The sequence below is a fragment of the Tachypleus tridentatus genome, chromosome 1 (genome assembly GCF_004210375.1).
Source record: "Tachypleus tridentatus isolate NWPU-2018 chromosome 1, ASM421037v1, whole genome shotgun sequence".
Lineage (NCBI taxonomy): Eukaryota > Metazoa > Arthropoda > Merostomata > Xiphosura > Limulidae > Tachypleus > Tachypleus tridentatus.
Window position 1 is genome coordinate 160,549,336 of NC_134825.1, and position 23,752 is coordinate 160,573,087.

The 23,752-nt window shown below is 30.7% G+C and overlaps 1 protein-coding gene across 6 annotated transcripts in view; it reads right to left on the reverse strand.

Moving 5' to 3' along the window:
• LOC143229082 (ciliated left-right organizer metallopeptidase-like) overlaps window positions 1-23,752 on the reverse strand; it is a 53,350-nt gene that overhangs the window by 18,584 nt on the left and 11,014 nt on the right. For all 6 annotated transcript variants that reach the window (XM_076460878.1, XM_076460890.1, XM_076460916.1 and 3 more), the window contains exons 2-9: window positions 17,320-17,657; window positions 17,108-17,189; window positions 13,819-13,882; window positions 10,214-10,363; window positions 7,377-7,499; window positions 5,230-5,308; window positions 2,185-2,336; window positions 890-964 (exon numbers count right to left, since the gene is read on the reverse strand). In XM_076460878.1, coding sequence (XP_076316993.1) covers window positions 890-964; window positions 2,185-2,336; window positions 5,230-5,308; window positions 7,377-7,499; window positions 10,214-10,363; window positions 13,819-13,882; window positions 17,108-17,189; window positions 17,320-17,623 — 1,029 coding nt within the window. In that variant the 5' untranslated portion in view covers window positions 17,624-17,657. The remainder of the gene's footprint in view (window positions 1-889; window positions 965-2,184; window positions 2,337-5,229; window positions 5,309-7,376; window positions 7,500-10,213; window positions 10,364-13,818; window positions 13,883-17,107; window positions 17,190-17,319; window positions 17,658-23,752) is intronic.

The window sequence follows — 23,752 nt, forward strand, 5'->3', positions numbered from 1 at the left end:
GCACGATGGATGCTAACTACACACATGATGAATCATCTGTACAGTACAATGCACACTTGTATCACAAACAGCAAGATGCATGCCATTAATAAGTAACTGTTTCCATCTTGAAAGAAGTCTGTAAGGTATATTGTGCTCATGTCTACTGGTAATACATGTTTATGGAATCTGTAAGACAGGGATTACTGTTCTGTATGGTGAAGTAAAAAATAATAATTTTCAATATCATATTTACAGAGGTACTACAGTGCCATTAAATAACTGTCTGGTCATGCAATTATTTAATGATAAATCAAGGCCCTTCCATACATGACTTAGTAATCTACAAAATAAAACTCCTATATAAACCTCTTCCTATGTGCTTTTTTCAAGTAGGTTGCAATGGTTAACATAATTCCAATGAATTACAACCTTTCATTTACTTAAAGAGGGAGAGAAAAAAGTGACACAAAAGTTCCAACTTATAATAAACTAATAAATATAAACAATGGAAGTCCTGAGATATATTTATACTGATATATTATAGGCAGAAGAGAACTGGTTTGTATTTTATGTAAAGCTACAACAGGGCTACCTACACTAGCTGTTCCTAACTTAGCACTGTCATATTAGAATCAAGGCAGCTAGTTATCACCACTCACTGCCAAGCCAACTCTTTTACCAACAAATAGTGGAATTGGCTGTAACATTATAACATTCTCCCTGGCTTAAAGGGAAAGTATGTTTGGTGGTTTGGGAAGCAGGAAGAAAACAAAACAAACGTACTTATATTAAATCTTCAGTAAGAAAGCATCTAAACATTTATCCTAAATCTTATAATAATCAATAGCAAGTATTTTTTCCTACAATTAAAATGAAATGTTCAAATAAAGTTTAAAAAATATCTCACCTCTCCAATTTTTGGTGTCATCATACTTCCATACATCATTACGGGGTCCCAGTGAGATCCTCCAGACCCATCTGGCTGAAATTACACGAAAGTTGAAGAAACATTCATTAAATGTACATACAACAGTAGTTAAATATTTGGGTAATTGTAACATAAGAAGTTTATTAAAGCTGTAAAAAACACTAATTATGATTTTAGTACATAAACATATCTCATTTTATGCACTGAAAGCAAATTTCCTCATAGATTGTCTGCCATTTTATTAACTTTTTCAAATTTGTACTACTTCAGAAGCTGTAGAATACTACACATAGTAAAGCATGATTATTAAATTACTACTTTACATTCATAAACTAATGTGTATCAGTTTTTTAGTCTAATGAACCTAAAGAGAATAAGCAGGTAACTTTTACCAATCTACATCATTTACCTCATACATGTTTTGTATCTGAAACTATCTTATCAAACTGCAAAAATCAGGTAGTTGCATTTAGTTTGCATTTATTTCCTGCTACTTAATAAACAAGAAAAACACTGAGACAGAAACAGAGTTTTTATGTAATAATTCACAACATACATTAATAAGAGCAGCTTTGTCTTATCTCATGGTGGCTTTTTTCCTTAATTCTGAAAAACTCCAACTGTGTTTATCTAAATGTTAGGTACAAAATTATATTACTATTAAGTATACAATATATATGTAAAAACAGCTGGTATGGGTTGAGAAAATTCTATGTAGAGGAGCAAACAACATTTCAACCTTCTTCAGTCATTGTCAGGTTCACAAAGAAAGAAAGAGGTAACTGACCGATAGCTGACCACATGTTTGAAGGGGGTTGTGTAATTGAGTGTGGGAATGTAGAGGGCGTGCTCCTCTACGTAGAATTTTCTCAACCTGTACCAGCCATTTTTGCATATATATTTTTTCTCTACAAGTGGGTTTTCTCATCATCACAGATGAGTATACAGTGCTCTTTATGCATTTAAAATGCTATTCTGGCTACCATAGATCCAACCCAGCAGAGAAGTGCTGGTATTTAATGGAATATCTCAAGAAAAAGAGGTAAGTGTCAGATAAAACACAGACCTAAAATATTATTTTCAAATACTTCTAAATGAAACCCATGATAAACTTATTATACTGCAGAGGAAAAACAACAACAAAGACATATGCAGTCACATTCACTCTTTTTAAGCCTAAAAAAAAGTCTCTCAGAAATTTTTATATTTGTATATTGGGTGCCAACACTTTTTTTTCAACCATTTTTGGCTGCGCTGAAACAAAGAATATTCACCATTTTTTCCAGAGGAGCTCCAAAGTCAGTCATACCACAGTTATAATGCTGTTTTGTGAAGTTAACAACTGACGGCAGTACTACACGAGGCACTCCAAACAAATCCATGACAACTGTTCTTTTCCAAAGGGGGCATTGCCGATCTCGTAATGCTGTAAAGCATAACAAAATGCACAATACATAAAAGATGCACTGAGTATCATATTAGGAAACATATATAAAAGATTTTAAAATATTTCCCAAATAAACAGCTCTAAGACATTATCCAAAAGTTGTATCACTGCAAATGAATACAATAAAATAACAACATACATGATAAATGTGATTGTGGAAAATGTTTACAAAAACTGGTACAAAATAATGTCAAAACATTATTTTAAAATTTAATACACTTTCAGTAAGAAAATATTTCCAAATATATCTTGCTGTCCTATTTACTTTTACAATGAAAAATATGCCATATTAACCCTCTCCCACAAGTTCCCAGCTGGCATCCAAGGTGGTCCCAGAGGAATTTATGAGATGTAAATCAGAACTTCTGCTGGTCAATTTATGAACTCAATAGTTTCTTGTTCAAGATTTGTTTTGAATTTCACTCAAAGCTACACGAGGGCTGTCTTTATTAGCTATCCCTAATTTAGTAGTGATAGAATAGAGGAAAGGCACCTTGTCATCACAAACCACTGCTTACTCTTGGGTTACACTTTTTACCAACAAACAGTGGGACTGACTGTCAAAATATAACGCCCTCATGGCTGAAAGGGGCGAGAATGTTTGGTACAAAGAGGATTCGAACCTGTAACTCTCAGATTGCAAATCAAGCAGCCTAACCACCTGGCTCTGCAAAACCTCTTGTTCAAGGTAGCTTATTGTTTGGAGCACCGTAAAATGTTCATGCTTATTCCTACTGATGCTTCCCAACACCATAAATGAACTAACACCAGGCAGTACACGGAAAATGCAATAGAACGGTCTTGTATTCTCAAAATGGTACATGAAAAACAAGTACAAACATAACAAATAGTATACAGACATTTTAAAATAATATTTAGGTGTACGTTTCTAGATGAAGTTTAACACAAACATTTAATATTACTATTATAAACTCTGCTAGTGTTTATTGGTTTTACATATGGACACCTTTACTAAGATTGTAATACTTACATGCAAGATTATTAGTACAAAAAAACAGTAATTGTAATTATTCATGAGTTAACCAGCTGAAAAAACTTCTCTTAAAGGCATCAAGTAGAGAAAACAAACTCTTACAGATGTGTATAAGTGTACCATAAATAACTGAGAGACTCCTCAGAAACTCAGTAAGAAAAATATGAAACAAGGTAAGTGTAAAACTAATATAAAATCGAGACACTAACAAGCATAATAAAATGGAAAACAAATATCAGTAAGAGGCTGTATGTATGTAAAGGTTTTAAGTTTTCAGGTTTCTGATGCTTGTAGTGTAGACTGGGTTAATGCATAATCTGATTACCATAGCACACTGTGTTGCAAATCATAAGATTACAAGTTTATATATTCACTTTACAATATAATTTCTGTGTAATATACATACATGCAGCTTGTACATATTAAGTTACTTCATAAACAGTGCTAAATGATCTGATAACCAGTTCATTTCTCCTAAACAACTAGAGAAAATGTTTTTAATTTATGTTCATAACAACTACACTTTAAACACTGGCATAAATACTGCTAATTAAATAAATCCCAACAACAAAACAGTATTTATTAAAGAAATGTAGTAACTTAGACTGCAAAAAAAGTCACTTAATTTTTTTAAGGCCAGTTTAGAATATTGATTTTGAAAGATTTTTATAAATTATAGACAGATAATCTGTTATATTTTTGTTATCAATTTCTTTTTAAGGCATTATCTCTTCTTCAATAATGTCAAGAATATGAATTATAACAGACTAATAAAATTTCTTTAGTGAAAAATAATAAAACTACAGTCATTATGAAGACTTTATGTTCATTAACATAAATTAAAAGGTTATGAAATAAAGGTTTTTTTCTCAGTTTAAGTAGTTTTTATCATGTCAGTGTTTGCTTTTGTCAGTAACCCATTTCCATGTCTTTCCGTGATTATTAAGTACTTTTTTAAAGCTTCAAGTTTTTTTAATATTTAACCTGTCCTTTTATGACAAATGTGTAACAGATGAGTATGTGTGTGCTTCTACACATGACAATTATCATATTTTAAGTCTTGTAAGATGCTACATCATGGAAGACACACCCTGATTTTGCAAATTTTCAGTTTTGCATTTTGCAGTTCTTGTGGGTGATTTTTTCATTACTTCATCACCTGCTGATAGATCTTTACAAATTTAGCATGAATATTTTTGAGTCCATGCAGAGATAATTGTAAATTTGTGGTTTGTAGTTGTTATGGACATTTTTTTTCTTTTTTACAATTACAGACAAAGGAATCAACTTTATGTTCTACAAAAACTTTTCATTAAACTCTGAATTTACAAAACTTCCAACCAGGAGATGACTACTATAGCTAGGTACAAATAAAGCTAAAAATAAAGTGCTAATGAGAGGACATGTCACTACCAGAAACAAGACCCTCACATGAAGTAATACTTAAGTACTAAATCATGTAAAACTTTGGGAACTGGCATTAAAATGTTCATTTAGCAAACTCTAGAAAGCAAATGCTTTACTTTCTAGTCAGACTAGGATATAACCATTATGTAAGCAAATAAAACCATAATTCTAACAAAGGTAAATGAATATATCAGCTGTTATACAGAGCATAATCAATCATAAAACTAAACTCAAAATAAGAAACAAGGCTCAAAATCAAGGTTCTACTACATGTAAAGGTAACAACTGAACACAAAATTGTACAGCCTCAGTATGTCAACATAGTGTGAATCAATTTCAAAGATATATTAAAAAAAAAAAGCATGTTAAAGATTTCTTAATTTTCGTTTTAACATGGAAAAAAATGTATTTTAGTCAAATCTTAACTTTGTTATAATCAGGAAAAAATGCTGGTTCAAAAGAGCTACTAACCTGTGTCTGAACAGTCTCTGAAGTTTGATCGAAGGTCTTGTGAAAAACCAAGAGCGTGAATTAGTTCATGTATAGCAGTCTACAGAAATAAAAGGTTAAATTTTATAATTAAAATATCAAAACTCAAACAGACAAAAAAATAACATTAAAAAAAAATTGACATCAGTCTAAATGTTTTAAGCAGAAAAGTGAAATACACCGACAGAACTTGTGTGACTTGTCACTTTTGAGAGTAGAACCATAATTCATAGTTTTCAGATACAATTTTGAAAAAATATAAAATACTGGCATACTTTTTTTTTTTATAACTGACATTATAACCGTAACTATATTTCTATAATGTTTAAAACTGTGCAAAAGTCTGTAATGCAATTTATATGAGACATCAAATTTCAATACTTGAATTAGCTACCACTAAGCTATACAATAATGTCTAAAACACACAACTCTGTGTCAAAAACATAAATGTCCTACAGAAATTAATTTTGGACTTAAATGATATGAAATTTATTGAATTTCAATAGTAATTACAATATCTAATGATCTGCATATTTTTTAATGAAAATATGAAGAATTACAGATCAACCTTATTCAGTGAAACAAATCATATGAAGAACAAATGATATTTTATTTTAGGCACACCAAAATAATTTGCTAATTACTGTTTATCACATATATACATATCCTTCTCAAACTGTAGTCTTTTGCTACTTTGCAATATAAGCAATTTGATTAAATGCAGCAAGTTCATATATAATATCTGTAAGTTTTGAAATATGATGGAGATATTTATCTCCCCATTTACAAAAAGAGAAAGTACTACTTTGAATGCATACAGCTATTTGTATCCTTTACAATAAATGTTTGAACTAAACAAATATCTGATACATTCATACTCTACTAAAAATATTTGAAATATCTTTATTTATTTACACTACAATCAATTAATAGAAACATTATTTCATTATCTGGCATTTCAGTATAACATAAACAGATCAGTTTACGTACTCAGACTAAGCAAAAAAAGTCGCGACACATACTTAGCTCCTTAAAAAATCAAGACTTTAAACCTATACACATTATTCTAATATTTATCTTCCACTTATATCAATTGAGCCACAAACAGTACAGGTTATTCTTTGAATTATGTAAATTTCCATATTTTACAAGCTTTTAAAAATATTTTTGGCTGTTAACTTTGTGAAAATTTGAACATTTAATAAAGTTGAGAATTAAAGGAACTTTTGATTTATTTCTTTATTACATTCATTGTTACATACTTTGAGTGTGAATATTTAGTACAAACTTTTATAAATGGGGGTGTTTTGAATAATACTTTATTAAAGTTTGAGACTTCAGTGAATTGTTCATTTTGTATTATAACACATTTAATTTCAAATAATGTTTTTAAGGCGTACATTCTTAATAACATGTTAACCTGTTCAGTGCCATAGATGAGATAACTCATCCAAGCCGATTGGTAACACAGTGCCACAGACAAGTTAATAATAATAATACCTAACTTCAACCCTATATATCAGCACCATATATGCATTTGATCTACTTACAAATTGTTTCACTTTCGATCCAAAATGGCATCACAAAAAAAGTTACAAAATGAAAAACCCGGCATAGGAGCTGCCGTAACAGCTGAAATACTTGGCAGTCAACAGGTTAAACACGGTAAGACATTATGTTTTGGTTATTTTACACTTTACAAAAAAATAACAATGAATGTTATGCTTCACACTTGATAAGAACAAACTTTAAAGTATAAGAGGTTATTAAATAAGCAAAGGTCATTAGATGGATCTATAAATAACAGTATTATTATATTCAATCAAAGGTGAATGAATACAAGAATATGGCTTTTAATTAGATAAATTGCAAATTTACATAAAAGGTAAGCTTTTCAATGAAATCATTGTGATCAGAGGCCCAACGTAAAACAGGATATCATTTTAGAACAATCAGAGATTATTGGAATGTATGCAAAAACAAAACTGAAAAACACCTGAATCCTGAGGAATTCTGTAAACATTAAATACAAACAAAAATCAAAAATTATATTTCATGTGTTTGAAATAAGTTAACATTACAAGACTTTGATATAATTTTGAAATCCTTAATATATTTTTGTCACTTACAAGAACTAATTTCTCCTCATTATAAGTAGTATCATCAAAATGTGCAGGGCAAAAATTTATATATCCAGCTACAGGCCGATCAAACTGGTCCAGCTGACAATAGGAAGCATAAGCTAGTATTTCCTAGAAAACAAAAATACAACTTCATAGAAATTAAGTAAATTTCAATTCTTTCACAAAAGCAACATTCAGAAATGTAAGACTATAATTAATGTGCAGTTATTAAAATCGAAGCATTTATTAAACACATTTTCATACAATTTTAGAATAATTAATATTTCAAGAAATCTTGAGAAATTAAACTTTTTATTTTGCACAAAAATAGAAATTTTACTGTTCATTAACAAAGAAGTATCATAATATTAAATTTACTCTTGTTGTATTACTCTGAAACCTTCAAGAAAAATATTAATCAAACTTTGAAAAAGTGAGTTAAAACATACAATTTAATGTTAACAAAAATTAACAGCCATAAAATGTAAAACCAAATGCTAGTATTAAATCTACAATGTTAAAAATGTTCAAATTTCTTGTACTGAAACACTCGCACCTAATTTTAATACAGTCCTTTACTGCCATTCAATCTTACTAAATCTGACTTCTTTTTTGTCAGCATAATCTCACACACAGTAAAATACAGTATTGGAGGATAACCTCACACTACAGTTAAAATACTGTATTGTCAGGATAGTTATGCACTACAATCAAGACAGCAAAATACTGTATTAGAGTCAAACAACTAATTAGTGTTACATTGGTATAAACTGGGTGGGATGTTTGTATTTATTGCTTTTGTATTTCATAAGCAAGTATATTGTAATGTATCAAAATTACTAGAAATATAACTAAATTAAAAAATATTTTTGATATATTTTCAATATCTTAAATATACTCTTCAAAACAAGAAACGCAAAAGGGATATTTTTGTTATTTTAAAGAGAAATATATGTAATAACGTTACAAGCTCAGAGTATGTGATGTTACACGTGTTAAGGCACTGATTGTCAGACCAAAATGACAATAAAAGTTGTGCACTTTGAAAATGGAGGAAAATATCGGATTTTTCACCAAAACGCATGCGTGTCCAATAAATTTGTTTGAGAGATCTGGATGTTCTGCAAGTGCAACATGTGCAAAATCCCTATAAAAGTGACTGGTTCTCGGTTTCCATAGCTCAGTGTTAAACCACCGAAACGCAATACAGTTACGCCAAGACTGAATGAAGCACAACGCAACAACGCCATTGGTCGCTTGGAAGCAGGCAAATCTCGATCAGATGTTGGCAGAGCTGTGAATGTCCACCCAAGCACCATTACAAGGCTATGGAATCGTCACCAACAACATGGATCAACTCGTGACTGTCCACGATCTGGCAGACCTCGTGTGACCACGCCCGCACAAGATCGCTACATCTGGTTACGTCACCTTCGGATAGGACCACCACTGCGGCGTCTACTGCCTCAACCATACCAGGGCTGCGTGGGATTTCCGATCAGACCGTACGCAACCGCTCACGAGATTCTTAGGCCCCATGTGCAACCCATCATGGTGAACGCCAACGGCGTTTTCAACATGACAACACCCGTCCTCACACAGCCCGACTCACCACTGTCTTCTTGAGACACCACAACATCAACGTTCTTCCATGGCCCTCCAGATCACCAGATTTAAACCCCATCGAACGTCTTTGGGACGAGTTGGACAGACGTCTACGATGGCGACAACCTCAACCGCAGACTCTACCGCAGCTTTGCAGGCTGAGTGGACAGCCATTCCACAGGATGTGATTCGTCATCTCATCACTTCCATGGGCGGGAGATGCCAAGCAGTTATTGATGCTCACGGGGGGCATACTCATTATTGACGTTGAGTGACGTTAAACTTCAACTAGTGAGCGTGGACTTCGCCTTTGCAGACTTTGGATGTTCAGCAATGAATGTGCAAAGTTTCACACATGTCATACAGAACTACCCGGAATAAACTTGTTAACAATTTGTCTCATATTTTGCCTTTTGCGTTTCTTTTTTTGAAGAGTATAATATAATAATTCTTATTTTATTCACGCTATGCTTTTGTTTCATTAAAAGACAACTACATTTTTCATAACAGTTGCCAAAACAAATACTGTTACCAGAAATTTGTCCTCTCAGTTGATTTTACATGTTGGTTGATGAACAGTCTTAACTGCCTAAAGGGAAAAATTTGATACAGGGTTTTTTTCAAGTTCAAATTAAGCCTTATGCATCTGACTGGGTATTGAGTGGATTTTATTTCCCCATTTTCAAACAACTCTGTGTGTCTAAAGAAGAATCCCTGATGAGAATCAAATTATTTAACTGGACTTTAACATGCTTGTTGTCAAAATTTTCTACACAAATGTTATGCAAACCTTAATGAGCAATCAAGTAAAAGATAAAAATCATGTACATGTATATATTCATATTTAGGTTTAGTTTATAACTCTCCATACACCAAAACCTATCTAAGAGCAGTGAAATATACATTTTTATTAGAGATAACTTATTCACAATTTTTCTAACATTTTAATCTTTGCATAGCAATAATTTATATTTTTACTTAAAATTAATTCCAATGCAGCATTTTTTATTGCTAAACACTGTTTGAATAGAAGTGGAAAAAAATGTGAATAATGTTATTCCACATTTTCTTTACAATTAATAACATACATTTCTTGGATATGATACACCACAGAACTTCACTTCAGACAGTGAAAAAGCTGGACAATTTTTTTTAAAGTAAGTTTTACTTGTCACATTGCTTCAATCTTACATTTTGTGAAAAATATGAAAGAAGTGATAAAAGGGCAATCACTTTACCTCTTTCTGACACCATTCTGAATACATGCTGTTGATGTATAAGAGATAATCAGAATCCTTTACTCCTGGACCAGCTGGAAGAGAGGATGGAAGTGGTGCTGGCCCTGAAAAGTTGTAAACGAGCACCTTCTCCAGATGTTCTTCAGGGATCTAATGGGACACAAACAATTTCAAGTACACTTTAAAGTCAAATGTTTTCATACACTTTCATCACTGATATAATGGAAGAACATCACAAACTTTTTCATCTTCATAAAAATAGTTTTATTTATTTAAAAACTGGTTGGCTGTTTAACTAAGACCCCTCCAAGCACTTAATATCAAATTGGACAATGTTGGAAGGCTTTGCTGTAGAAAACTGCATAAGATACTGGAAGTTTTATCTTTTGATGTATCCCATTTATTAAGGAATGTGAGCTACAACTGGGATGGAGGTGTTACCAGATCATTACAGCAGGAATGCAGTGTTCAGATTCATTACTAAGGTACTTAATGAGTGTATGATTTCAAGCTGGATAAGCTAAAGATAATGACTGAAGACAATGTCATGTTCTTTAAACAAAGTTCAGATAGTGCAAACATGAAGATCTTGGAAGGACATTTGCCTGGGTTTAAATGCAGCATTATGGGATGAAACTTGATGACAAACATTTATGTATTATGTGGATATTTACTGTTCATATTTCCAAAGGAATCAAAAAGCATAAATCATTACATTGCCTCTGGCAGGTTGTACTGCTGTATTTAATACAAGCAGGACAAAGTACCTCACTCTGTTTTTTTTTAATACTTTCTTAAGTCTATTGTCCATTCAGAAAAAGGATGGACAAAATGCTATTCAAAGGATTACAACATATGCTTTCAGTCATTGACTTTGCCCAGTTTGTAGTCAGTATTCCACTGGAACTAAGATGTCCTAGATGGCCTCATTTCTGACTACTGTACAACAAGTTTTGTTACACATTCTTCCCACATACAGTAGGGAAGGATAGAGACAAAACCAGATCACTATTAAAAGAACTGATCACCTACAGCTGGAAGACAGTTTTTCTTAATGGAATTTGTTAATAGATTCTGATGAAATATAATTAAACAAAAAGCCAAATAAACAGTCTTTAATGCACATACATCCATATAAAAGCAATATAAATGTCACCAGGATATTCTTCTCTACAAGTTATTAGAAGCTAGACATGAAAAGCTGCCTAAAAGAGCTGCTCCAACTCTATCTGCTTTCCAGTTAAATAGAATGTCCCAAAGTGGTATACGGGTGAACAGCCAAAACAGAGATTTATTATTTTCATTTATTCTCAACTTTCTTCAAGAGGTCTGCAGCCAACCTAGTTCTAGCAGTAAATATAAGTTTATATTCCTGAGAACAAGTTTCTTTACCTAAAAAATAATTTGGTGTATTTTTCTTACATGTACCAACCACACGATGGCTGTAGAGCAAAGACCTTTTATCAAAAACTAAATATTAATGTGCTATTTTTCATACAAGTAATAAGCCATTCAGACGTTACAATGTTGATATTACTGTTCCTTTAACACACGTCACAAATGACCTACTTTGAGTTATTTAAATTACCTAATGTACCAGGATGTACTTGCTATGGAATACAACTTTTAAAGTATCAAAAAGAAATTGCAATACTATGAACTATGTGTTACAGGAAGTAGCCACGTAGAAATCTTAAAAAAAAACAAGGAAGGATAAAGCAGCAAAAATGACACTTAAAGCAGATAATGAGATCACAGAAGTTATCATTTTCCTAAATGAAAATGTACTTCTGAGAGGAACTTCCTTCTGCTTATAAGATTAGCTTCTCTCATTTGGTGCTGCCCTCTATTTGAAAACTTTTTGAATGCATGCCATAAACCTTTAACCCTCCCTCTGTTGGAAAGTTCCAAACACATCTCTCATCTAAATCACTATGCATCATCTCTACCAAAAGGAGAATACGACTATCGTATGATGCATGACTCTCTCTACACACCACCACTGAACTACCACTTCTTGTTTGACAGTCCTTGTGTACAGACATCTTTCTTCAGAACTGTTATTACCCTAAAAGTAGTTTAACTTTCTTTAACTTAGTTCAATTTCTCTTAGTTTAAGTTTAATTTAATTTCAATTTTCTTTGAGAGTGTTTTATTCACCTGTGGTTGTCATACATTTTTATTTGGTTTTGTACCATGCATGAATTCTGAAGTCACTTTGGGTGCCCAGATGACCCATCAGGGAATTTTGGGTCTTCGTTTGAGGAGAAATGAATCACTATATGGAACACATGCTGTCTCCTGTTCATGTCATTATCATTCCTGTACTTTTCAAACTCTTTGCAGGCATAAGCTGAAGATAATTTTCCCCCACATTTTTTGTTTCCCCATTTCCTTTTGTTTGGGTTTACGCTTTTCTTTGACCATCCCATTTGGTGATGGCATTGATACACCTGTATCCTGTGAGCTTTGGGTTGGTCCATTCTTGTGGCTCTTTGGATAAGCTACCACATTTTATGATGTTTCAAGTCTGACATGATTAGCGTTATTTGTTACAGCAAGTAACCATGTAGAAACATTAAAAAAGAAAGAAAAAAAGAAAGGATGATAAAAAAGCAGTAAAAATGACACTTAATGCAGATAATGAGATCATAGAAGTTATAATTATTCTTAATTAAAATGTAGTTCTGATAGGAACTTCATTCTGCTCATAAGCAATGGAAGCCAATACAACCTTGCAGTCACAACTGCAATAATGACTTTGAGATCCAGAAGCATAGACATCTCTGCAAATATTGGATGTAATCCAGAAATTCTCATTTGAACCTTAAGTAACAGATATATTACTAGATGTAAGACCTCATTTTAAATAGCAAGAATGAAATTATACATTAGATTAAGCTGTTAAAAAAAAAAAACCACAGGTTGGTATACAATGTTTCAGACCAGTATCATTCTTCAGGTAAAGTTACGACCTGGTATGACACAGAGTTATAAACCAATCAAGAATTTTGTGTGTACAAGGGCATTAGTTCTAAATTTTGTACATTAACTTTATGGAAATATATAAGTATTTAATTTTTAACTATTTTTCTGGTGAATTTTTGAACAATTTAACCTAAAACTTTTATCTTCACCACAAGTAATATTTATTTTTTGTATTTCCACATACAATATTTCAGATTAGCCTTTGATTAGCATTGTGGGTGACATGTTTGATAAGTTTTCCCTTTCTGACAATATATTTTTAGAAAACAGCTGATCTTTCTATTTTCTTTATTTGTATCAACCCATTCATGATCTTCAGTGAGGGTTTCTTTGTTCTGCAGAGAAGTGAGCAAATATTTCTGAAGTTAACCTCAACTAAAATGTATTTTAAATAGTACCTCTCTGTACAACACAAAAATGTTAGCTCATGTACGGGTGGGAGATTTATTCAAGGTTTGTTGACTGTAGTATGAGCTAATAGCTCTGTTCTGCAGAAAGGTGAGTGCATATTTTATATATAAATTTGTTTCTGATGTTGTTGTATAGAATAAAATTTAAAACTTCTCAGCATTTAATCTACACAATAAATGTATCTAAATAAATAAATTTACACAAACCTGCATTTTGTCAATTTGATTTTCACAAAATTCTCCCATATATCCATGTTTGATTTCTGCACATCTGTCAAAAGCAAAAATTTTTATTTTGAAAGAAAAACATATCATTACACTTTACACATTTAGAACAGTGCTTAATGATTTACTGTTAGCAAATAATAAATCAACAAGTCCTATATGAACACTACTTTAAAAACAACAAGCTTCTGATCATTTTAGTATGTCCATAGTTTATTTTCATTGTAAAGTGTCATTAAAACAAAGCCCAGACTAAAAGAAGTTCATGCAATAACAAGATAATTTTGTAAAGAACAATACGAATTTTATTATTCCTAATTGGTGAGAATTACAAAATCAATATTTAGAAAATTTATTTAACATGCCTAAATACTTAAATTTAAATGCAGGACTTTTACCTCAGTTATTAAATTTAAATGCCGGACTATTACCCCAATTATCCTAATTGGTGAGAATTACAAAATCAATATTTAGAAAATTTATTTAACATGCCTAAATACTTAAATTTAAATGCAGGACTTTTACCTCAGTTATTAAATTTAAATGCCGGACTATTACCCCAATTATTAAATTTAAATGCAGGACTATTACCTCAGTTATTAAATTTAAATGCTTTTATTTAAATTTCAACTAAATTTAATCATATCAACTAAACTTGATATTAATCAAGTGTTAATGTCAGATTATTATATTAAATTACTAAGCCTAAATACAAGACTACTGCAATGAATTATTAAACCTACATGCAACTTGTATAATTTTAAAAACCCTGAAACAAAGTTTGTACTAAAGTCTGAAAGCGGTACGGGGTTTGAGTACATTCTCTCTCTCAGTCAATGAATCACACACACACACACACACACATATATTACAATCATAAACAGCCAAGATGTATTAAAATAGAACTTATTTAATATGTAAAACTGTACATAGTGGTACAACCTGTAAAAGTAAACAATTCAATATAATACCTCTTTCTGCTAATGATAACTCACCCCTTTTTTGAATGCCACAACTAACTTTTTCACCCAGTCACTTTAACAAAGAAACACACCATTCTTCAGAGTAACAAAACATTCAGTTTCTTGCATCTTAATTGATATACACGAAATATTACAGAGCAATGAATGGTGTGAAAGCACCACAGCTAAAACCACCACAACTTTCTCCAGCCTTTCCAGGGAAGAATACACATGTTCTTCTCTTTGAGAACACAGCACTAAACTTTCCTATAACTAGTATAACCAAGTTAATGACACTAATTTTAGGTTCCCTTTAAGGATATTTTTTTTAGTTTACTGTAATTTAAAATAATATTGCTTATGAAATTTTATTATAATTACTAGAAATGTACATTGTTTTGACTCCTTCCATTCTTATGGTTTTTACCTCAATGTGTTACAACAAAATAAACTTTTCTGTAGGTTAACACAGCTCTACTAACATTAGCTCTAAATAATATCAAGTTGGAAGAAGATTTAGATCTGCAGGGTGAATTTTTACATGACATTTATTTTAATTTCATGTCAATCTTTCCACAAAAGAAAGAACAAGCTTCTGAGTTAAGGTAAATATGTCCATCAAAATTACTTAAAAATTTGTATGATAAAAAAACAAAACACCATAAACCATTATCTGAATAATTCCAGCAGTGGAATAATCTTATAATCAAGTTACACACACACACAAAAAAAGAACAATTCTAGACAAGTATAATCTATATTTTCCTAAAAATAATTTTATTTTGAATTTTGCATAAAACTACTCGAGGGCTATCTGCACCCCTAAAAATAATATTGTCCTGTAAAATTAAACTATTTTAAGTTATAGTTCTAGTGTTCAGCCAGTGACCATCAACAGGCAATGGCTTTTTTTTTTTAGGATGATCACATAGGCACAATTGTGAATATTCAAATCAACTGTAAACAATAATCATCAAAATTATTTTTAAAAGCTAACTGCAAGTACAACATTTATTAAAAAACAACAACATGATAATTGATCAATAAGCCACTTCCAATAGCTTGAAATATAACTTTCTAGTATATTTTCAATAGGATTTCTCCAGTTTATAACAAAAAATTAAAACAGCATATTCAAGCAGTGTTTAATCATCTCATTTTATATTAAAAAATGTAATTACCACAAGAAACATTTATCTAAAGTTTCATAGTGCATTAAAATTATGAAATAAAAAATGTAAAATTTGTGAAATTCACATCTGCTGACTGGATATATTCAGTAAGGACAAGTAACTCGTGTATATTTCTACTTTGGCAGGCATGGCTGGCACTTTTACAAATAACTAGGAAACATCTGCCAACAATCAAAATAAGTTAGTTATGAGCTACTACTTTGACTACTGTTGCAAATATTTACTTATTAAATACTTTTAAGGTATAATTAAAGGAACCATATGACCAATCTGTTTCCAGTAGTTTACTGCACAGTGGCAGAACTGATATCAAATAAGCTTGTTAGGGTAAAACAATGTATGCTATTAATTATATCATGGGATAGAGATGAGTTATTAATAGGATTGTAACTTTCTTTTCTTCAATAACAATAATGCTATACCCTAACCACTATGGCATTCAGATGATCTAAACATGTTGAAGTAACATTAGTTCCAGATAATGTAACTTTTTCTTTTGTCACTAAAATTAAGAAAACTGGTAAGAAAGAAATGTAAAAGTTAAGAAAAATTTAAATTTTGGTGATTAAAAAAAAAGTTGCATTATTTTAAACATGTTTTACTGAATAGCTTAAAAACAAAATTAATTAGTAGTGTGAATTATAATTTTTTTTTAAAATACCTATAAATATACAGACTCAATGCAGTGAGTGAAGGAAACTTTAAACACTGATTGTATATTATAGTTCAAATGTCACACCACCTTGATTAATTCTTTATTAAAACATCATTAACCTCGCATGAACAAGTAAAGGTAATGTTGTGCCATTATGTCATTGTAACAATGATGCAAATTTTAAAGACAAGTTGTTGAAAGAGCTTTATAAAGATCCATGGTGCTTATATACTATTAGTGCTGGAATTTTCTTTAATACAAAATGGTGTTGGTTTGAAAGCAGCTCTACTGATAACTTAATGAAGAACATACTTTGAGGTTGGGATTTAATTTAAGTTGCCTGGTTTTATCAAACCTGTAAGAATTTTTTAGCCATAAGAAAAGAAGCTATATGTATGATACAAAAATAACACAAAGATACCACAGGATGTCAAAACAATAAAATTTATTTATCATCTTACTTGTTTCGGTTTGGTCCACTTGTCCACTTACTTCCACACGCTTTGTTCCGTTGCAGTAACAATGGTTCCTGAACTGGAACCACTACAAAAAAAATAAATAAATATCTTAACAAAGAATTATTTATAAAATACATTTATACTGTAAAATACAAAAAAAATATTTACTGAGCATTTGAAATTTATAAAATATTTTAAGCTGAAAGACAACTTACCTAAAAGAAGATGCTGTATTCTTTGAACTGCTTTTCTCATGACAGATAAAAGATTGGTTTTCCCTGTGGGAGACAAATCACTGGCAAGTTTTCTATGGTGAAGATGAATTCTGATTGGTTGATATTGGTTTGTAGTTTCTCTTTTAGATAACTTAGTCCTCGACGAATACAAGAGTTTTGTTCTTGGGATCAAATTTATATTGTTATGCAATTCATCATGTATGCAGTAACTTGCATGGGACAACTGAACAACTGACAGACAACTGAACACAACAAACCACTTCTTGGAATGGCAGATGATCATGTTGAATAAACAAATGAGACAAACACACAAAATCCTGTAAAAAAATAAATTCTGCCCCTATAACAGCATTTATTAAACTTTTATTTGCAGTATAGTTTAACTGTGAGAACAATATAAAAGCTAAGGTTTAAATGTCATATCTTAGGTTCTGAGATGCGTCTAAACCTTTGGCATAATTTTTTGTTTTTTTAACTACACTATGTTCAAGATAATTATAGTAAATTCACTTATTTGGATCCTATAAGCATATCTCATAACAAAAATAAATTATTAGTCCTAACATTTTTAGTGAAACATGTACACACATAATATACAAAAATAAATACTTCATTTAATTTTTGTACAATCTTTAATTTTTCTTTTGATCTTATTCATTGTTGTACAATTAGATTTTATCTGTGACAGAAATACATTTTCAACCGTGTCTAAATAAGTTGCATTGTTAACTAAACAACACTGATGCTTTATTAAACAAGTGTAACAAAGTAATATTTACTCACTAAGTACACAGCGAGGATTAACACACTCGCGGAGTTTATGTATCACCGATTATTAGAAACAAATGAATGGGGACAAGAAATAATGAAGATAAACATACAAACTGACACTGAAGAACAACTGGTATATATTTATCTTGTGAAAAATTTAAATATCCCATTTTTTTTCCTAGTTCAATTATTATTATTATTATGTTTAACATTAATACAATTAATGCAATTTTTCCCAATTATATGGACTATGGACAAAAATTCTTACTGGAAAGTCCCAAGCCTTATTCACAAAATACGTAGGGCAATAATTTATAGCTCTACTGTCTGGGTTGTTTCATTAACACAGTTAATGCAGTATTTTAAAGGCACTGACAGAAAACATTTTAAGACTTGTTTTATCAACTTCAGTGTGCAGTGAAATCAGCAAGGCTGCAAAATAATTCATATAGTGTGTGTGTGTGTGTGTGTATAATCTATAAATCTCCACTGTTGTCACTGAAGCCAACTGAACAAGAAGGCCTGTCTTGATTTTTTGTGTAGCTATTTGTTGGCAAGGAAACACCTGTGCTGCTTTCTTAGTTACGAGTCATCAAGAAAAGCCTTGAAATTAAAAATAAACATTTAATGGCACAGACTCAGTGAAAACTTGAGGTTGGTAAAATAAAACAAGTGCCACTTCTTTTGTTATACGAATGTCAGAGTCAACCGTACATAATCACACAATGAATGTGGTATATGAAATGTAGGCACTGATTATAATGGATATAGCATGTACAACAGTATATATGTACATATCCAAAACTATTGTATCATCTACTGGATGGCATCACACACATAAACATTCATAAAAAATTTCACTCTTTTGGTATTCAACATACAAACAGTTAGGAAAATAACTGTGGTATGTATTACAACTGTTTCTTTATCATAGAACATAACTTTAAACAAATGTATTCTCCTCACAGAAATAATGACACTCACTAGGACTGTAGATTAGGGCTTGATTATATCTTTATTAATGTAATTTTTAAATGTAATACTAAAGAACTGAAGTTCTTAAAAAACTATTATTTTTTCAATAAATGGTACCATTTTTAATATAAAAAAATTATAATTTATATCAGTAAAATTTATGAAACTTTGAACTCTGTACATTGAATTATTTTGATACAATGAGTAACGTATAACTAAAATGCACTATCTGTATCTCAAGATGGCTGGTATAGGTATTAAAACTTTTATTAAAATAAAGTAGAGAACAGCATTGAAGGAGGTCAAAATATTGTTATCTATTTTAATAAAAGTTTTAATACCCATACCAGCCATCTTGAGACACATTTTTACTTCAAGTGAGTTTCTCGTCATCAAGTAAATGCACAACTTGAACACTTCCTATTTATTACTTACCAGAAAAATATATTTTTTAAAAGAAAATGTTGACTTTTTCTAAATCTTTTTCAATGAGGTAAGAATTCTATGGTTAGACAAACAGTATCCTAGAGGGCAGTGTTACTGCTAGTGCATACAGTGACCAAAAATAACGATATAAATGAATAAAATAAAATGTATGCAAGTAACCATTCATGCTTCTACTATATTGATTCATCTCTATAGGAAGTTCTTTGGATCAAAAACTAAAGTTAATGTTACGTGGTACACAAAATATTAAGTTGCAAATTTTGAATAGAAAATAAAACACAAAAATAACTTTTTTTTTTTCTTCAATTAGGAACAGAGATATAATAAATTATCACACTCTTTGGTAATAACCTCTGAGTATGTTTTGAATTCAGGAGAAAATTCAAAATAAACATATGAAAATTAAGGAAGTAAAAAAGAGGTGCAGTGTCTTGTAACAGGAGGGAGCAAGGGGTGAATGTATACAGACCTGCCAGATTTTGGGCCAGCTTAGGACTGATTCTGGAACTAAAACAATTGTGAGAAAAGCAACACTCTAAATTTTTTTCTTATAGAAGCCCCCTCCTACAAGATATCCCTACGTCCAATTCCCCAAATATGTTCATAAGGGAGACTATCCACAGTGTTGTTGTTGTTACTCATGTATCTGTATATAAGGTGTATAAATGCTTCCCTAGCCATGACTGGGTATCCCAGTGGCTGTGCTTGACATGAGCCTAGATACAAACCAAGTCTCCCTCAAGTGGGGCTGGGCACCCAAATTAATACCTAATTCATGTGTAAAAAATGCTAGAAAATTTTCAAACTGATATTTGACTAAACATATATTCTAAATTAATAGTTATGGAAAGTTGAAATCCATAACTCAAGTTACAACACACATAAAGCTGCTGAAGTATTTGTATTCTACAAATACTAACTATATAGATATTTATAGGTTTTTAAGACATAATTCCTTTTGACATACAGTATATAATATCACCAAAAACAGTTAATGTGACACAGAAAAATCACTAAGTAAATTAATCTTAGTCAAAAGATAAGTTATATAATTTGTAGATATATATCCCAAGTTAATGATCTTGCATGATTTCACCAAAGATATTTGATAAGGAACAGAAATAGGTTCAGTGAGGACCAATAACAAAGTGGATTTTGGTTACAATCTGAAAGAATAGTCCACTTGTATTGATCAAGTTAAATGAACTACTTATAAAAGTAGAGCTGCTAAAGTTTTTGAACAAATGAAAAAACTATAAATTATGTATATAATTCTGTACTTCCTGATTATTAAACTAATAAACAAGATGTAAGTCACATACATATCAGAAATAACCATTCCATTAAATCATTCTTGTATTACATTTACTTTAAATGATTAACAAATATTTAATAAGACAAAGCTAAGGTACACAGGATCCCAAGTAAGGCCTAACTAATTACCTGTATAAAGTTGATTACCTTTGTTTTTATCAACTTGTAATCAATACCTCTATAAATACATCTTAAAATATTATTAGTTTTACAACTTGCAACAAGCCATCGCCTTGGGGATTTGAGTAATTTATCCAACGTTATGCTAAGATTATTCAGTCATGCAACATGTTCCATTTTTCATATGACAAGCCCAACACCTTACTTTGTACTTATTATAACTAAATGTCATTTGCAAAGTATTTTTTGTATTACCATATTTTTGTAGTACCATGACATTTCTAATACAAATAAATAACCAACTTCATAATTAACAGCACATTTTGTTAAGTTGATATTTAATCCTCTCTTAATTTCATGGCTGTAAAATGATCAAATCTCCAAGCATTAACACCCGAGACATAAAACTACTAACAAGAGTTTAATATGATTGGATACCATTAATAATATATATCTGCTTTCTCACATCCAACCATCTTCAAATCCAATTAACTAGGCTTTCCATAATCCCTGTAATGTGACTTCCTTGTCTAAGTACATCAAGTCCACATTGTGTCTATGATCCAGGTAACAAATAACATCCCCTTTCCAAGAAATGTTAGCATATTATTAAGGAAAGCTTTCTCTTAAATAAATCTTTATTGGCTTTTCTTTATGATATTTCACTAAATAATTTTAAGAAACTTCTTTTATCAGACACTAGAGTTTTCCCACTAATGAAGTAAAACTAATTAGCCTGTAATTTCCAGACCAAGCAACTCTTATCAACCCTAGTAAGAATAGGAGTAAGATTCACAACTCTCCAATCTTTCATTTGCTCACTGTCAATTAACGAACTAAAGACAAAAAAGTAAGGGACTGCATACTTGATATTTGAAATCTAAAATGTCTGAGTGGTAAAGTTTTATTACACTAAAAACAACAAACTTCTAAATGAAGTAATTTAAAATTTGAGATAGGCCTTTTACAGATTTTTAAGCTCCTTCAAATATTTGCTTGTTATATTAATATAAACTTATAATGTTGGAAACATGAAAATATTTCACTGTTTTAAGAAATGATCTAAATGCTCTCTCTTCTTGTAGACATAGATTATTAATTTCTATGTCTTCTTACATTCTTGTAACATATTACTATATCCTATAAAGTATAACACTTTACATTGTTTTTTGTTTTTATTTAAAAAAACACAGCAAACAGTTTCAACGTGTTTACAACCACTTAGATAAAGTAAACATATCTTTACCATACCAAAATTATAAAGAAATTAATGTCTTCAGTGTTGATTACAATATTTCATTTAATATATGCAATAACTTTTGAACTTGTTTTATTTATATATATATATATATATATATATATATTTACATTTATTACTGATTTTGTTTATGCATTTAAGCAGTTACTTAAGCTGATAAGGCCTAATATAAATGGGTCATTCCATGCCAGTTCACCTAGGGCTTTCCAGTTCATGTCACGTTTCCTTGAAAACATTTAAACAAATACTTCATTTTGATTTACTCATCTATGCAGTACAGCTTCAGGATTTTGCATGGCCAAATAAATCAAAAAAATGATATTCAAGAAAATCTATTACATTAATTGGGAAAGTTTTTTTTTTTTTTTTTTTTTTTGAGTGAGTTGGCATGGAATGACCCAAACAGCAACTTTGTTAAGGAAATGAAACTTGACAGGACAAGGCACCAAACAAACCTCATTTATTTACACAAAGAACATTTGTTACTATACTGCAACATCAAAATTCAAATGACAAAGCATACTTTAAAAACATCAGTACTGTAATTATGACAGATCACAAACATCATTTCTACAAGCAATATATCATAAAGCTATTATTATTATGTTTTGATTTGTACACAAATCTCTGCTGAACTGAAAGCCATATCAGCTTTAGAAAAACTGAAAAGAACAGAAAGAGAGGTTTCATTACAAATGTAAATCACTACTTTATAACTTTGGCAATTACATTAAACCAAGATAATGAAGTTTGAGAAACTAACTGGCTAAAACTGAGAAACCTACATTTGTAACATGGTTCAAATGAGTGATATTTTGGTAAAAGACTATTATTACTTTCGTCCTAAACACCACAAAATAAATTCAAGAAATTCACACAAATGTTTTTGTTATGAACACGCTAGAAATAACTTGAAACCAAAATCTATGATTTTTGCTTTTTTTATATCCAAAATCAAATAAATAAAAATATTTTATAAAACAAAGTTCAATCCTGAAATTTTAAAAAACCCATTAGAATGAATGATTATAGCTTTTTTTTTTTTTTTTTTTTTTTTTTTTAAATTCACTGGTGAAATTTTATGTCCAAGGCAAGATGCACCCATCTGGTTGCCATACAGCAAAAACTAGAGAAAACCTTGTTTGGTCCTAGTTCTTTATATGTAATCTCTCCTAATTATCACCAGGGGGTTAATATGTATGATTCAGATCAGCTCTTATTTTTTGTATAAAATGCTATAAGTCAGAAAACAGTTAAAAAGTTCAGTCATTATATAGCATTTAACAAATCTTTACCGTCAAAATGATTTCAGAGCCCATTTCACATTGTAGCATTCTGATTATTTTTTAGCATGGTTAAACAAGTACTTGCTGTTAAATCTAGATTTAACACTATGTGCCAGATATTACTAATCAATACATTTTGATTTCTTAGCTTCTTTTTTCAATCAGATCCTAAGTTTTCACACAATCTAATTAATTTTGTAAATCTCCAATCTCTGTTAATTTACATATTAAACTTAAGGCA